At 37.5% G+C, this 16,784-nt stretch overlaps 2 protein-coding genes across 5 annotated transcripts in view; both read left to right on the top strand.

Moving 5' to 3' along the window:
- Window positions 1-8,395: 8,395 nt before the first annotated feature.
- LOC126692763 (uncharacterized) lies at window positions 8,396-16,168 on the top strand. Of its 4 annotated transcripts, none has more exons than XM_050388508.1 (10): window positions 8,398-8,747; window positions 9,832-9,959; window positions 10,084-10,155; window positions 10,291-10,436; window positions 10,547-10,661; window positions 10,749-10,829; window positions 12,231-12,368; window positions 14,203-14,290; window positions 15,555-15,668; window positions 15,778-16,168. In XM_050388508.1, the coding sequence occupies exons 1-10, from the start codon at window positions 8,492-8,494 to the stop codon at window positions 15,903-15,905; spliced, it is 1,266 nt and encodes a 421-aa protein (XP_050244465.1). In that variant the 5' UTR covers window positions 8,398-8,491; the 3' UTR covers window positions 15,906-16,168. The 4 variants fall into 4 exon arrangements, with proteins under 4 accessions (XP_050244467.1, XP_050244465.1, XP_050244466.1 ...); XM_050388509.1 differs by having other exon boundaries at window positions 8,400-8,747; window positions 15,815-16,168; XM_050388511.1 differs by having other exon boundaries at window positions 8,598-8,747; window positions 9,832-9,987.
- Window positions 8,758-16,784, top strand: part of LOC126691169 (uncharacterized) — a 42,443-nt gene continuing 34,416 nt past the window's right edge. The window contains exon 1 of the mRNA XM_050386235.1: window positions 8,758-9,770. The gene's annotated coding sequence lies outside the window, so the exon portion shown is untranslated. The remainder of the gene's footprint in view (window positions 9,771-16,784) is intronic.

Raw genomic sequence — 16,784 nt, 5'->3', positions numbered from 1 at the left:
GGGGAAACCAAGTACTCCAAAAAGTTTTGGACAGAACCAAGGCCTTGCATGGTCCTCGGACTCAAGCCTATGGGGAAACCAAGTACTCCAAAAAGTTTTGGACAGAACCAAGGTCTTGCATGGTCCTCGGACTCAAGCCTATGGGGAAACCAAGTACACAAAAAAAGTTTTGGACAGAACCAAGGCCTTGCATGGTCCTCGGACTCAAGCCTATGGGGAAACCAAGTACACACGAAAATGTAAGTCGCTAGAAGCACAATCAGAGTTCCCTACTTCTCAGTCAGCTGCTCGGATGGATTATTTAGAGATTATCAGTCTTGGACGGTATTCGCGCGCTTATCACAGAATATTCAACTGTTACCCCGGTTAGTTTCCTAAGTTTGATTTACTATGAATTATCGATATAATGCCTGGTAGTATTGGTAAATTAGAATTAGTTAGATTATGTTTCAAGGTATCTTGCTCCAAATATTCTTGAAGAAACACACACATGGAGCACACCCATTCACAAAGTGGTGTTGCCAAAAGATCAGTACTCAAAACATGTAAATAAATTTCTATTTTTACTAAAACAAAGAAATAGTACAGCGTACAATGAAAAGCTGGAATCAGCTTATGTCAGAGCTCACTATATAATTGAGTAGGAAGATACAAGAAAAAATATATAAAATAAAGCCGAGGAGCGGTACAGACGAGAGGTTGGCTACTAAAGCTAACTACATAATCAAAAGGAAAGATACAAGAAAATAAAACAAAGCCGAGGAGGTGGCACAGAAGAGAGGTTGGCTACTGCTTCAAGACCTCGTTCTTCCTCAGTGCTTTTACATGCCCATAACTCAGGCAGCAAAAGAACCCAGCCTGGGGCCCGCAACCTCGAAGAAAAAGTGCAGAGAGAACCCAACTTGAGCCTGACACCGCTGAAGGAAAGGTGCAGGGAGCTGGAAGTTGAGGGGCTTTCTCTAAATATTTGCCTGCCACAAGGCAGAGGCGCTGATGGCGGAGAATCTTTCTTCTGACACACCAAAATTCTGGCATGAACAGAACCTGCTTCGGATTTTGACTAAAAGAAGGAGAGACACCCTTTCCCCTCGACCGAAATGGAGTATTCCCTTGAACTTATGCTTCCTGTGCCCATACCTCACTATTTTGAGTCTCAGGAGGGCACGGCGCTTCCGTGGCGGAGAGAGTTCCTTCTTCCCAACCCTCACCTCAAACATGTTATGCTAAGGGAGGACAGCACTGAGTATAGGAGCTGTGATTTGGGAGGAAGTTGAAGGAGTTGTGTGTAGGGAAAGCAACTATCTCTCCCATTTATTTAAGGGAATAAGGTGGTGGCAGTTAATTCACGCAGCATCCCAAGGGACGCTACAGACAAAATGGTTTTGGCTCAACTTCCAACGTCAACTGCAACCACAAGATTAAAGAAGCCTCGTAAAAGCACACCTCGAACATTGGGACATCAGAGAGTACCGCGTGGCCAAAGGCCGTAGAGATACCTCTTAATTCGTGGGCTTAGTGACTTCACGGCCCAGGCCCGCTCTGCATGAGGGCCCAAGGACCGTGGCCCACGCCGAGAAATAGCCGTTGCCGAGGACAACCCCTGCTCGGTGCCTCGTGAGATACCTGAAGAAAGGGAGAATCTGAACTCAAAAAGTTTTGGACAGAACCTAGGACTTGCATGGTCCTCGGACTCAAGCCTATGGGGAAACCAAGTACACAAAAGAAAAAACATAAGTTTTGGACAGAACCTAGGACTTGCATGGTCCTCGGACTCAAGCCTATGGGGAAACCAAGTACACAAAAGAAAAAACATAAGTTTTGGACAGAACCTAGGACTTGCATGGTCCTCGGACTCAAGCCTATGAGGAAACCAAGTACACAAAAGAAAAAACATAAGTTTTGGACAGAACCTAGGACTTGCATGGTCCTCGGACTCAAGCCTATGGGGAAACCAAGTACTGAGAAAAATATAAGTTTTGGACAGAACCTAGGACTTGCATTGTCCTCGGACTCAAGCCTATGGGGAAACCAAGTACTCGGATGGAGAAGGTTCTCGGCTCAAATACTGTAAAAGGTTAAGGCCAGTGTGTTAAGAAGATGGCGAAATGACCCAATGTTCATTAACTTAAGGAAACTGTTCATTTGGCGGGTGACATGTCCTCGGATAGTTACTTCCTATACCGTATCGAGCACTTAGTTCTCATCTCGGCTAATTTTAAGGTGAGTTTCATCCCTCACTGGTCGACATTGCTATGTTGAATAATTTTATTAAAGTTATGATGACATCTTTTCATTAGCAAATATTTTAGCCTTAGTTGTCATTGATTCAAATGCTATATTATTGTGCCGAGCAGCGCTTGTAAACTTGTAAAAACATAAAAACAGAACATGCGAAGTAAAGTAACAGCAACTTTTATTAATATGAAAAATTATTACAACGTACAAAAAGGGGCTTAAACAAGCCTATACAAAAGATGAACTGCCGAAGTAACTATAACATCCGCAATATAGATAAGTAAACAGTCAGGTGTCTTTTAAACTCGTCTTCAAAGTCTCTCCAATCTCTGGCTCAGTACTGCTCATATCGGGAGAAGGGCCTTCTTTGGGAAAAGATGAAGGAGAAGGAAGAAGAATTTGAAGGACAAGGAAGAAGAATTTGAAGGAAAAGGAAGAAGAGGATGGAGGAGATGAATGAGGAAGATGGAGGAGATGAATGAAGAAGATGGAGGACATGAGTAAGAAGGAGGAGAAGAAGAGGGAAAAGGTGAGAAGGAAGAAAGAGAGGCAAAGGGCGGCGCCAGTGAACGAAGAGAGGAAGAAGCAGGGGTATTTAGTCCCTGCCCCAGTCCTGACTCCTAACCCACTGGGGCCATGTTAGATATGCTCATGAAAGAGCGGATGGTGGTGATACTGGATGTTTTTGACTCAGTCACACCGAAAGTGAGATGTGACAAGTCCCTGCTTCGGATTTTGGCTAAAAGGAAGGGGAGACAAATCTTGAGTCTCCGCCATCCTTGCCCTGACCGAGCCATCTCGAGCTTTATTAAGACATGGTGTTTTTGGGAATGGAATGGTTTATTCATGGCTGACAACTGTGCTGAACGTAATATCGGATAAGGTATAACTAGAGGGAAGAAGTGAACTCTGGAAGGAATATGAGGGATTCAAGTATGATAAAATCAGCTTTTGTTTTCTCTCTTTATATAGGGGACGAGGAAAAGGGGTCATAATACATTCAGATTCCCAGGGAAATCTGCAAATAAATATACATCCATTTCGTTTCCCCACGCTATCAATAACCGTTAGATCTGGGAGGTCTCGTAAAGGGAAGATATTAAAGACGCGCTTCGGATAACCAAACGGCACAAGGGCATCGTGCGCAAATTAAGGGGAACATCTCGTAGACCGGTACATTCCCTGAGTAGGTGAAGAGTCGCCCGTGTCAGTCAAGGGCTGAAATAAATGAGCCATAATAAAGGTTCGGTATTACCAAAACCCACCTTTCCAACCAAGATGTTGGACAGCAGGGTTTTGAGGGGCTATTGTGGGGCCCAATAATTTATGGGCTCGGCCCGCTTGCTCATGAGGAGTCCACAGGCCCAAGCCGAAGAAGGCCATGGCCCAAGCTCAAAATAAGAAGCACAAAATGGCCCGGAGATACATCCGAGGACAGCTTAGTCCTCGGCAGACCCAAAGTCTCATTGATGAAAGTGGTACACGAGCAAACTTTAAAGATCAGAAAATATCTCAGGGAAGTTGTCCTTAATACCCTTCACTGATAAGACTCTACACCTAACAGAACCTGATTCTTAGGCTTTATTAACCATCCCCAACAATTCCAGGATTAGACTGACGGGACAAATAGCAGTCCTAAAAAAGTTGACCCTACACGTGGACGAGGGACAACGAACGTAGGCTAGTATAAAAGAGAAAATAAACTAATCAAAAGGGGGATCCCATCTCACTTCCTGGGAAAAACTTCAGGGATGAGAATGCCCGGACAATATATGTACACCACCACGAAAAACCCCCCGCCGGGTAACCGGAGAAAGACATTGGTGCTCCTCGGACATGATCCGAGGAGTCCAATCCCTCAAGTTACAAAGCTGTAGGACTCGGATATCCAGGCTGAAGCCTTTTCTTATTTGAGTTTCCCTAAAGTCCGGTTTGGACCAACGCCTCGTGACCAAACGCTAGCCTTTCAAGCCCACTCTCTACAAATCTTATTGTGAGGGATCTTTCACGTGCGAGCCCAACGTCATTGTTGGGCCGTTTGAGAATCGTGCCCCTACATATATATATATATATATATATATATATATTTTTTTTTTGAAAATAAGCTAACATTTATCTTTTTGTTATATATTTAGCATAAAAGCTACAAAAAACTCTATCTCTTTAAAAAATACCATGCAAATAAGCTACCAAAAACTACAGTATGCAAATAAGCTACCAAAAACTAACACATACCCAAACGCACACAAGATCAAATTAGTTTAAAATGCCATTTATATTAAAAAGAAAAAAAAAGGTTGACTCATAGTTGTAGTTCCACAATTTCTTTAATAGGTATTATATTCATTGAAATTAGCTTATCAACTGATTAGATTAAAATGCCATTTATATTAGAACCTTTGCAGAATAAGATATTTTTAGAGCTTATGCCTAACTGTTCTAGTCATCCTATTCATTTAGACCATGCAATATCATCCTCATCTCATTACTTTGTTGTTAACATGTAAATGACAATTCTTTATCACCTATCCTACTTCAGAAAATAAAAACCATTTTCACTGAATATACAGCACTGATGCTTGGGTACAAACAGATATACCTTCAAACATGTTTGAATATTTACTGTTTCATAGCATTGTTGAAAACTTTAAGAAAAGCTTTCCTGAATCCACAAAACCATCAACCTTTTCCCCTATAACTCATTAAAGGATGTTGCAGAAAGCTAGAGAGTAAAACTTGTAAGCACGTTTCAGTCCACAAGTGAAAAGATCAACTGGTTAAAGAATCTACGAAATCCATGACAGAACAGGAAGAAATCCAATTAAACAAATTTTTACAGAAAGAAGATAAGAACCCACACATGAGATTGGTCAAGAATTTCATCTTTGATAAAATGTAAAAAGAGTGGTAGCAGAATATATATAAATTAAAAGAATAAAGAAACAGTGAGTGAGAGAATTTACAAGATGCTATTATGTACGTATTGAGAAAATATATAGACTGTTATTTACAAAGTTGAGTAGATGAAATCCCAAATACATAGCATCCATAGCTCTGCATCACTATTCTCTAAATTTCCACCCATCATATACACTGTTAAGAGAAAAGGGACAAAGTGTAACTCAAAACTACCAACAAGAAATAGGGAAATTAATTAAAATGTGACTAAAAAGAAATCCAAACAAGGTAGAATGAATTTCAATATATATATATATATATATATATATATACAGCCTTCATTCAGTATAACATCTTTACCAAATTGAAAGCCGATCAATATTCCATACTAGTAAGCTCAATAACTTCATTTCTCATGTCCAACCAACCATTTAAACCAGACAAGGGACATACCTCTAATCAAACTCATCACCTTCATCTTTAAAATGATTCTCTATTTTCATGCCTTCTTTGTTACTATTTACAAACTTGAGTTGAGCCTCCATTCTTAAGCACTTTCTATTAATTACAATCTCACACGAGTCTTTGTCTTTGGGCTGTCACATTTACAAAGCCCTTGGTTCCTACTGGCATCCAAGGCCATTACATTCAGTTTCTTTGCTAGCCTTGTGAAATTTTGCCACTACAGCAACATTGTCAGTCATAGTCAAGCAAGCCAGAGCTTCCCCTACATGAAAGCTTGTCGTTTCTCATCTTCTGGGCCAACTATAATGGTTGTCTAACTCATTAGAGCCTAGTTTTTTAACCCATTCTCTACAAATTCATTGTATTAAGCTCTTTGGGCCTAAATCCTTTAACCCTTTGGGCTTAGGAACCAAATTGTGACCTTAAAATAATCATCTGAATATTTCCAATGTTTTATATGCTAATAAAGAGACAATATTTTATGGGAAAAATTGTGAAATCATGAAATTGTGTTTTTAAAGGAAATGTGTATAGAATATACAATAGACAATGTGATAATCATTATACTTGTATTTTATGAAAAATGGTTGGTCCTTAGTGTTTAGAAAGAATAAAAATTTGATTCTCAACCAAAAAAAGAATAAAAGTTCTTTTATACTTTCTCTTACATTAATTTTATTACTAACATCAAATACGTACAAATAAAAGAAAAAAAAAATATAAAAACACTATATGCTAGGAGAGATAAAAAAAAAAATCTCATGAAAAATCTATCCAAAAAAGAAAAGAAAAGAGAGCATCAATTCAAGGAATCCGCCTCAAACTAAGGAGGAGCATCAATACAAATTGAGAAACCAAAAATTCAAAGCTCTACAATAATCCATCTCAAAGTCAAATAAAGCCGTTTAGGAGAAAACCAAATCTAGAAGAGAGAGCCCACCTTAAATGCTCGATAGCAATGAGGAGGAACTCATTCAGTTCTAGAACTCTAGCCTTGAGATCTCAAACATGTTAGCGCAAAGGAGCTTCGATTTGATGGAAAAATTTGAAGGTGAAAATGAGAAGGGAAACTTTTTATTTTTATTTTTATATAAGATAGAAAATTGAGTGAAGATGAATTTTTTCTTGATCGACAAAAATGTCCATATGTTACTGTGGGGCTGGAGAATTTGTGGTCCTGGCTCACTTCACATTAGGGCCCAAGACCCAAGACCCAAGCCGAGGAGAATAATTTTCGAGGACGCACAGTGAAAGTCCAAAAAAGGCCTAAGAATATGGCCGAGGACGATCTTATGCTCGGCACCTCACAGAACGCCTAAAAAGAAGGACGAACTCAGTGCAGGGGGCAGGACAAGGGAGAAAGCTGCCAATACTGTAGTACAGAACCCTGCATCTGACAGGTCCATACTCCTCACCATGCTATTTAGCTTTTACAACCACCCCCAACCACTCTAGATATGTACTGATAGGACAGGTCTACACCCCAGAAAGTAGAACTTACACGTGGACACTGAAGGGAAAGTAAATACTAATATAAAAGGAAAGAAGAATCAAAGGGGGGAGCCCGGAAGGGGGAAGTCTTACAAAAGGTAGAATGAGAAGAGTACTACGCTCCTCGGACGAGATCTGAGAACTTAAACCCTACAAGCCGCACCGACGGAAGGTTTAACTAGTCACGCCAGGTCCCCCTCATATAAACCTCCATAAAAGCCACGATTAAACCGCTGTCCGGTGATCAAGACCTAGTCTTTCAACCCCACACTCTACAAATGGTATTGTTTGGGCCCCTTACGTATGAGCTCACTATCATGGGTGGGTCGTTACAAATTGTGTCCTTACAGTTACCTTTTGTTTATTTTTATTTTTATTTTTTTGTTTTGGGCAACGTTGTCTTTTTTTTTTTTTCTTTTTTGATTTTCTAAGCCTAGGCATGCCCCTTTTTTTTGTCTTGATTTACGTTGCCTCTCTTACATTTTTTTTTTTAATAAAAAACTAGTCATGATTTTTCTTTTGGACATGATTTTTATTTTTTAATAAATTTTAGTGATTGCTCTTTTTTTATTATTATTTTTTTATGGTTATTTGTCACTTTTTGTTTTAATTGAGCATCATTCTTTAAAAAGGATATATGAGTAAATTTATTCAAACTAATTTTTTCCATCCTTCCACTTTTTCACTCTCAACCAAACAAAACGGAGAGAAAATAAAATATCTTCCATCCTCCTACTATTTTCTATTCTTTTTTTTTTTTTTTTTTTTTAAGAATTTGGGCATGATACTTTTTTTTTTTTATAAACTGGACATGATTTTTTTTGGACATGATTTTTATTTTTTAATAAATTTCAATGATTGATATTTTTTTATTATTTGTTTATGGTTATTTGTCACTTTTTTGTTTTAATTGGGTATTATTCTTTAATAAGAATATATGAGTAAATTTATTCAAATTAATTTTTTCTATCCCTTCACTTTTTCACTCTTAACTAAAAGGAGAGAAAATAAAATTTCTTCCATCCTCTTACAATTTTTTATTCTTTCACTTTTTCACCCATTCAACCAAACAATCCTTAAGACATATCTATACCCAAACCATATATATATCTTTTTTGTTTTGTTTGTTTGTTTGTTTGTTTGTTTTTTTTTTTTTTTTGGTGAAAAATTTCGATAGAAATGTAGAATAGTTGAGTACTTTCAAAATAAGCATTACATATTAATTATTGGTATTAAAAAAAAAAAAAAGAAGAGAAACCTTTGAATTTTTTATTTTATTTTCTTGTAGTTCCAGACTCAAAAAGCCGAAACTACGTACAGCTTCAAAGTCACATTTCCCTTTACCTTTCCCTCCCCATTTCTTTTTTCTCTTGCGACAATTCTCAGACTAAGAAACGAAGCCATGTCTTCCACTCGTAGTGGTCGTCATCGTCGTCCTTCTTCATCTTCTTCTGTACCATCAAATTCATTGTTGAAGTCTATAAAGGAACCCCCACACAACATTTTTCCCTCTAAGGACGAGTTCCTGAGACTCGTGGCGGTGCTCGCCATCGCTTCCTCTGTCGCCGTTTGTTGCAACATCTTCTTCACTCTCATCAACCGCCAACCAAAGCCCTTCTGCGATTCCCACAACTCTCACTCTCCAGATTCTATCTCCGGTACTTACTTCATGATAAATTGTTACTTGGGTTTCTGTTTATATACTTATATTGGATGTAATGTTTAATCTTTGTGGGTATTTCTCAATTCAATTGGTTACACAATGTGATTGATTTCCTATATGAATTTTTTTGAAAATATATTTATTTGTTTATTCAATTAGTGGGTTATCACTCAAAAATTCATTTCTATGGAACAAAGTGAGAGAATTTTTGTTTAGTAGCATAATTATCGAGGCAAGCCGAGTTGCGTGGTGGGCTGTTTGAGGAGCTGGACTTAGTTATCTTACTTACTAGTAACCGGGCAATGAATAATGAATAACAAGCCTCTTATAGAGTACTAATAATTTCATGAATGTTGCTCCAAACCCAAGCAAATCTATATTGGCACTTTTTGCAGTTTCATTAACTGGCGCATATATACATATGTAACAACAACAAAAACTAAGCCTTTGTCCCAAAACTTTGGTGTACAAGTTTGCAAAGTAGACTTTCAATGGGACAGATGCGTGTTGCAACTTTCTTGAAATGTACTCATCTAGTGTTATAAAAATAGGGTAAAAGTTAGGTACAATATGTTAGGTTCTCCAATTAAATTCAAACTCATAACTGCATCCATTTTAATTGTTATTGAAAAAAATATAACATTGTTTGTGCTATATTGGTCAATACAACTATATGTTTGAATTTAATTGGGGAATCTAATGTACTATATGTAAAGAATTGTACTTAAGTTTTGCTCATAAAAATAATATCTGGGTGTTCCACCACCTATCATATGCTTCAAAATAGTGGGATGAAGATCATGTCTTGAAGTTCCATCTACCATATAGGCCCTTGTTCCTTTAGGGCTGTATTACATTTGTATTCCTGCTTCATTTAATTGGTAGGACTCTTGTGCCTTTTCTATATAAACTCACGCTTGCACGCTTGTTTAGCCTGACCTCTAAACATGATCTTGTTTAATATTTCCCGTTGTATAGTACCACTATCAATATTAAATACACTGGTCCTGAGAAATGGGTTCTAGTTTGATCTTTACTACTATTAATGCTACATTTGAATCAATTTGGATAATTTACAGATTTCTGTGAGCCTTGTCCAAGTAATGGAGAATGTAACCAAGGCAAGTTGGAATGTGTTCGTGGTTATAGAAAGCATGGGAAGTTGTGTGTAGAAGATGGAGATATTAATGAAACAGCTAAGAAAATTGTGTGTCCTAAGAAACTTATTCATTCTGGTACACTTATGTGCTTGGGATGGAAAAATGCTTAATTTAACTTTGAATATCAAGTATGTCTTTCTGATTTGTAATTTATATATAATGAAATCGCAGTTGAAGTGGATAGAGATTCATCTTTGTGAAGCACAAGCTCAATTTTTATGCGATGGACTTGGGGCAGTTTGGGTCTGTCACCTTTGCGGCCCTCTTAACTTCATTGCAATCGGTTCTATACTATTGTTACATGTGTATGTCAGTGAATGCAACATTCTTGAGTTTTGTTGCCCACATTTGTAGTTCTAACTTTATACCCATTTTCAGGTCAGAGAGGATGATATATGGAAGGAGTTAGATGGACATGATTTGGTGAAAAATGTTGGCTTGGACGATGGCACCTTTTTGTATTCAAAACAAAGGGTAATGGATGCTGTTAGTAGATTATTGGAGACAAGGACAGATCCTCATGGATATACCATTCTATTTTCAATCTAGAAATCTTAAGATTTAATAAATGCTGCAGGACCTCAGGCTGGATGTTCCATCATTTTATTCTACGTTTCTTTTCTTTTTATTGTAGGATCAAAGAGTTGAAGTGCCCTGACTTGTTAGCAGAGCATTACAAGCTAGTTGCCTGTCGTATCCATCAGTGGTTCTCTGAGCATGCTCTTATAGTTTTCCCAGTTTCCACACTGGTATTCCATTTCTAAAAGACCACCTTTCAATTTACATGTTCTAGTATGATTATGTTGAAGCTTGTTGACAATATCAAACTTTTACAGCTTATTGGATGCACAGTGTTATTCTGGAAAGTTCATCAGAGACAATATATATCAAGCAGAGTCGAAGAACTTTATCACCAGGTATATGAGGCCCTGTGTTATTTTCTGGTACAGCCAACTGAATATTAGTTTCTTGTTTCATTTCATTGCCACCTCCTTCTCATCCTGAAATGAGTTGATCTTGCTGTCTTAGAAATTTCAACGGTTTATTGTTGGAAATCTATAGCAGAGAGATCGTTTATAGGTTGTAAGTTAGTCATGAAACCCTATGTCTGTCATAAGAGATGGGAACAAGACAGCTTCCAATACATGTATATGGTTGTGAATGAAAAATATTTTGTTGAGTTCGTTTGAGCTGACCTGGAAATTGAATAATAGTGAGCTCACAGCAGCAAAGAAATGGAGATAAAGATGCACCATATATCACGAAGAAAGTAGCCTGTTTAATTTTTGAACTACATGGTGCAATGGTAAAGACTAGGGCTGTCAAGTGCAAGTGTGTGAGTTTGAGTCTTGACAATGGCCACTTCATGTGTTGAAGGATAGGAATGTATTCAAACTACCCTTCCCAGGATGCTACTTAAGTTGGACCATTAGTGATGAACCTTTTACGATATTACTCATGACGTACTATAACTCTTAAGAATTAAACAACCCAGGTAACAAGAAATTACTTCTACACCTACCACTAGACAAATCATTGTAAGTGCACCATAATCTGAGAAAAATTTAATAAACAAAATCAGTAAGCAGACCTTGTTTGACTCTATCCAACTACTCTTGGATGATGACACTGTTTCCACGAGAAGATAGCAGATCTTTTGCTTCAATGTGAGGAGCAACTTATACTGGATATAAATTTGATGGCCCTCAGTGCACATCATTTGGTGCAAATGGCATTTCTGTAGTTTTACACAAGCATTCTGGCATCTTTATTTTGTATAAAAGTGTGGCAATAGAGATAGCTGTCCCTGAATACTTGATTCTGGTGCCTGAACTTAACAGTTGAGCAGGACATTGTAGCGAGATTCAAAGAAGACTCATATATGTGAAGGCAGAATCTTTTTTTTTTAACATCCATTCCCTCATCAATTTCTTGCTTTATTATTATTGCCATAGGTGAATTGTGTACTTGTGTGGCACCGAGTTTGGGTGTCTCCCTGTTTAAATTCGCTATCTCCCTGTTTCACTTTCACAAAAAAAGCCCTTTATCTTTCTTGGGAGTTAGGAGTTCCAGGACTGCTGGAATCTGTTTCTCTTCTTTCATGTACATGTTTTTTCATGGATTGTTTTTAGTAGAGCTTAGTAATGCATGGCTAGGTGTGCATACTTCTCTTTTTACTTGATGTTGATTTCCCTTTATATTCCTGATCCGTGCACATTTTAGGAGAGAAAAAATTATCCCTGATTTTATCCCTTTATTGATTCCATCTTCTGAATCTTTTTATTTAAACATAACATTCTTTGTGTCCAATGTGATAGGTTTGTGAAATACTCGAAGATAATGCGTTGTTGTCAAAGAGAGAAAATGGGGAATGTGAACCTTGGGTTGTTGCTTCTAGGTTAAGAGATCATCTTCTTTTGCCAAGAGAGAGGAAAAACCGTGTGTTATGGAAAAAGGTATTTTTTTGTCCTTGGATATTATTTCACCTAAATAACTTCTTTCCACTAAGGATTAGTATAGATACAATTCCAAAGGAGTAACTTTTTGGGGGAAGTTACAATTTACCCCATGTGGTTTGATCCTATCACAATTTAGTCTACAAGCTTTCAGTTGCTACATTTGAGTTCCAAAGATTTGGACTAAATGAAATCCCCTGATGTTGTATTCTACTGGAGTTTAAAATTGCATGTGTTGGTATGTGTTGATAAAATGACATGCTTTTGTGAGATAACAAAGTTGCCTTTGTTCATCTATGATCTCATTGCAATGACCTTTTTCGGAGGAACTGGAGAACTGGCGCAGGAGTTAGCCAACCAGTTTCAAATGTTTGAATTCATACCTCTTTGTTTTAGTTAATATTAGTTAATATGTAAGTGTACATAGGGTTGCATCCCTTTTTGTTCCTTTTAGTACATTATCTATGTGTATAAAAAGGTGATTATTTTGTATCAATCTGGGCACGTTTTGACTTAATAAAATTCTCAAAATGCCTTACACCCTATGAAGCACGGGTGCGTTTCGAGACTCGGGTGCGGGTGCGGGTGCGGGTGCGAGACTCGGCAATTTTTGAAAAAATAGGGTGCGGGTGCGGCGGGACTCGGCGAATAAAAAATTATTAAAAATATTTTTATTTATATTTTTTATATATTTTTACTATTAAAATATTCTTAAAAAACACATTAATATACTTGATTCACAAAACAAAGAAAGAATAAGGCAAGAAACGCACCTGAGGTCTGAAATTCGGCCTCTCCGGCGAGTTTCAAGGCCGATTTCGGCCTGTTTCGGCCGTATCGGTCGCCGGCCGATATGGCCGAAACAGGCCGAAATCGGCAGAAACAGGCCGGTTCGGCGCGAATCGAAGCCGATTCGGCCTGAATCGAGCCACATCGGCGCGAATCGAGCCGAGTCGGCGCGAATCTGAGAAAAAAAAAAAAAAAAAAAAAAAGCAGACGCGGCACCTACACGCGGTCTACCGCGTCGGACGCCGCGTCCCGCGTTGCGCCGCGTCGGACTCTGGTGCGGCGCCCTCCCAGCCGCGTCCGTGCATTCTAGCTTACACCTTTGAGTACAACCAAAGTTAGCTTATTTTGCTCCATTGCACTGATGTCATGAATCTCCTTTAGCCGTCTATCTTTTTGCCACAGTCTCATTTTGGCTTACAAGCCTTACTACTTGGAGTTGCTACAATGAATCATGCCAAAGAGCATTAGCTCAAATGACACCTCCTTCCCTAATAAAGAGCAAGGTGGAGGGAGAGATTATGAATTCAAAACCCATCAGGTGCTTGTGTAAGTTACCAATAATAATAATAATTAAAAGATAAATAAATAAATTTGAGCCATTCATCTTTAGGAAGCCGTAGCATCTGTTCAATATTTGGGAATCGTGTATTTTCTCACAACCTTGGTCTTCATTCGTTTGGCCTTAAATCTTTTTGGGCCTTTAACTTGAATTGAATGACTCCTACTAGTGCATCTTTTTCTCATAACTCCTGTAGTTGATAAAGATTTATCTACTTTGTTTTCTTCCTAAATTCTATGTTTGTAAAAAATCTTCACCAATAAAAAAAAAAGAGTTTATCCAAAATCCTGAAGAGTAATTTTATGATATTATGAACTAATGCAAGTCAGATGCACTTGTTGAGGACCATTGGTTTGTTTTTATTTATAAATGCTTATATGTTTTCCCTTATACTAAGTCTATATCATTGATGATTTTTACTTATATTGAGTTTATGATTATTATGTTGTTATTAGTTTTATTAATAGTTTCCCCTATACGTTGCAGGTAGAAGAACTGGTTCAAGAAGATTCCCAAGTAGATCGTTATCCAAAGCTGGTGAAGGGCGAGTCAAAAGTAGTATGGGAATGGCAAGGTAAAAAGGTTTACCCAAATGCTTTTTGATAATAATAAACAGGGTGTAGGTTTACCAAATGCTTGTTGTTAATAATAAACATGGTGCTCCTACTTGGTCAAGTCTCTTACCTGGCTATACTTCGTGTTACAACTTAATAATCACAATATCAAGAATTTACTTTTGACAAACTAGGGGCTTTTTAGGAAACAAAAGGTTGAATAAGATAATTTCCAAATAGTGTTTTATTTTATTTTAATTTTTGGTGTGTGTGTGGGGGTGAGGTGGTTTTTTTTTTTTGGGGGGGTGGGGGGTGGGGGGGGGGGGACAGCCAGATAGGGAAATGCATTAGTTAAAGAATAATTTAAATCAAGTTGAAGGAGTGAAAATAAGTTGAGGGAGGCCTAAAACAATATGGATAGACATAAAGTGGAGGAGGATATGTTTAATAAGGAGGTGATAAAGTAAATGATTTTAGATAGAATACAATGGTGGAAAAGGATAAAAGTGGCCAACCTTGATTATTTGAAAAAGAATCTATATATCTGACCCAATTTAACATCTTAGTTGAGTTAAGTTTGTCTATCGGGAACCAACCAGATCTGCCATCCTGAAATTTGAGTTGCCTGCATCATGTTGTCTGTGTAAGCTAAATCAAAGACAAGTTATTTTTCATCTCTTTTAAATCTTGTTGAATGGATTAGCTGATTGTTAAACCTTTCTAGCTTTTGTGGTGCAGACACATGCTGATTTGATTCCATTGGTCTAGATTTGGGATTTGAATTTTATTTTATTTTGAGGGTTTTAATGAATTTGATTGCAATCTTAATTATGATTGGTTTCCATTCATTATTATATATAATCTGGGGCCCTATTTATAGGCCCTAGACGAAGCATTACTGTCATTTTGAATTTAGTGACTAATCTGGAGTTGAGAAATATTCTCTCTAGCTTGGTGATGATTCTGTGCAGGCAGCTCTAGGTGATGAAGCCTAGGTGTTCCCTCTCCCCACCCCTTTCCTCCCTTTTGCAACACTGTCCTGCATTATTTTGTTAACATCTTACAATGTCCAATATTCTGATGTCCTGAGTCCTTTTTGGCTATCAATTCCATGCTGACATGAGCCAATGTTATTTGCAAATTTCATTTCAAACCTTTAGATTGTAAATAAAAAGTGTAATTGTTATTTGTGATTTATATTTATCTTTATCTTATGGAGTTCAATAGGCATTTATCATATTGCTTTTTTCATCTTCAAATTTGACGTGTACTCATTTTTTATAGTTGAAGGCTCTTTGAGCTCCTCAAAGGTGAGAAAAAAAGTAGAGGCAAACAAATTGAAGTCCACTGAAGGCATCGCCATAAATTCTGATCAATTACACTGCACATTGAAGGCTGGTGTGTTGCTAAACCTTTGATTGTTCTACATAATGCTTTTCTGTTGCATATCAATTGCTATCTTCACGATTTTTGTTTTGCTCAAAATTCTTTCTCTGCCATGATATAGCTGAACTTATATATATCAAACCACCAATCTTGTGCAGAGCCCAAGGCATCGATTTTTTGACATGGGGCATTCTTCAAAAAGTTGGGGTCATCTCTCAATCCCTTGTGCTGAAACAACTTAGAGCCTAGCCTGTCTTTTTAAATGTTAAGTCTGGCTCATTGTTTTATACTGGTAAGGGGTTGAACATGATGCCTGATCAATGGAAAGTTTGTAGAAGGGTTCAATTGTGATATTATCAATTGAAAGTTCATAACCTTCTGATTTAAGAGTGTTGAGGTTCTATCAAGTTTAGAGATGAATTCAGAAGGTCTGGTTATCTCCTGTACATCTGTGCTCTTTTTGGGTCCTGTGAATAGTTGAATAAATACAAGGTTTCAGATTATCTTTTCAACTGTTCACTGCACCAAAGGTAAAAGTAAATGGAGCATTGATCTTCATATTCAAAAATGTCTGCTTTATGTACGTTCTTTTTTTTTTTTTTTTTGTTGGATGTAATCTCAATAGAGCTGGTGGTGCTTAGCAACAAGCATGTTACTACAGAATGGATTAGTATTTGACTGATTGTCTTGCTATTGATGGAATCATAGACGTAATGCCATTTTTCTTGCTTAGCAATAGCAAGTGAAACCATGTATGCACTTTCTTTATGTGCATTTTCCTCCTGAATTTTACTACGTCAGAATTCGGTGCTTTTGTGCTTGTGTTGATCTCATGGTCTCGCTATTGAAAACAGATGTTGCAAAACATGACATAATGCTATTTTTTCTTGCTTTACGATATATCTCAACGTATTTAAGCTCGTGATAGCTCATTAGGCAGCAGCCATGTGAAAGTGAAGCATGAGTGCTAGTTTCTAGTTAGTTGCATGCCATTGTTTCAATTTATAAGATTGATGAATCATATTGGAACATGTACATTGTACTCATGGGGCAGCCAGCGCTTGGAAAGTTGGGGGAAGTACTGCCCATTAACAAGAAAAAGAACAGATTACCACCTAAAGGGCTATG

Source organism: Quercus robur, chromosome 7 (genome assembly GCF_932294415.1).
Source record: "Quercus robur chromosome 7, dhQueRobu3.1, whole genome shotgun sequence".
Lineage (NCBI taxonomy): Eukaryota > Viridiplantae > Streptophyta > Magnoliopsida > Fagales > Fagaceae > Quercus > Quercus robur.
This window is presented reverse-complemented; position numbering and strand designations above follow the sequence as displayed.

Coding starts and splice junctions, on each gene's coding strand:
- LOC126692763 (XM_050388508.1), top strand. CDS start 8,492: ATGTCTTCCACTCGTAGTGGTCGTCATCGTCGTCCTTCTTCATCTTCT. Junction 9,960..10,083: donor ATGAAACAGCTAAGAAAATT/GTGTGTCCTAAG, acceptor ATGAAATCGCAG/TTGAAGTGGATAGAGATTCA. Junction 10,830..12,230: donor TCGAAGAACTTTATCACCAG/GTATATGAGGCC, acceptor CCAATGTGATAG/GTTTGTGAAATACTCGAAGA.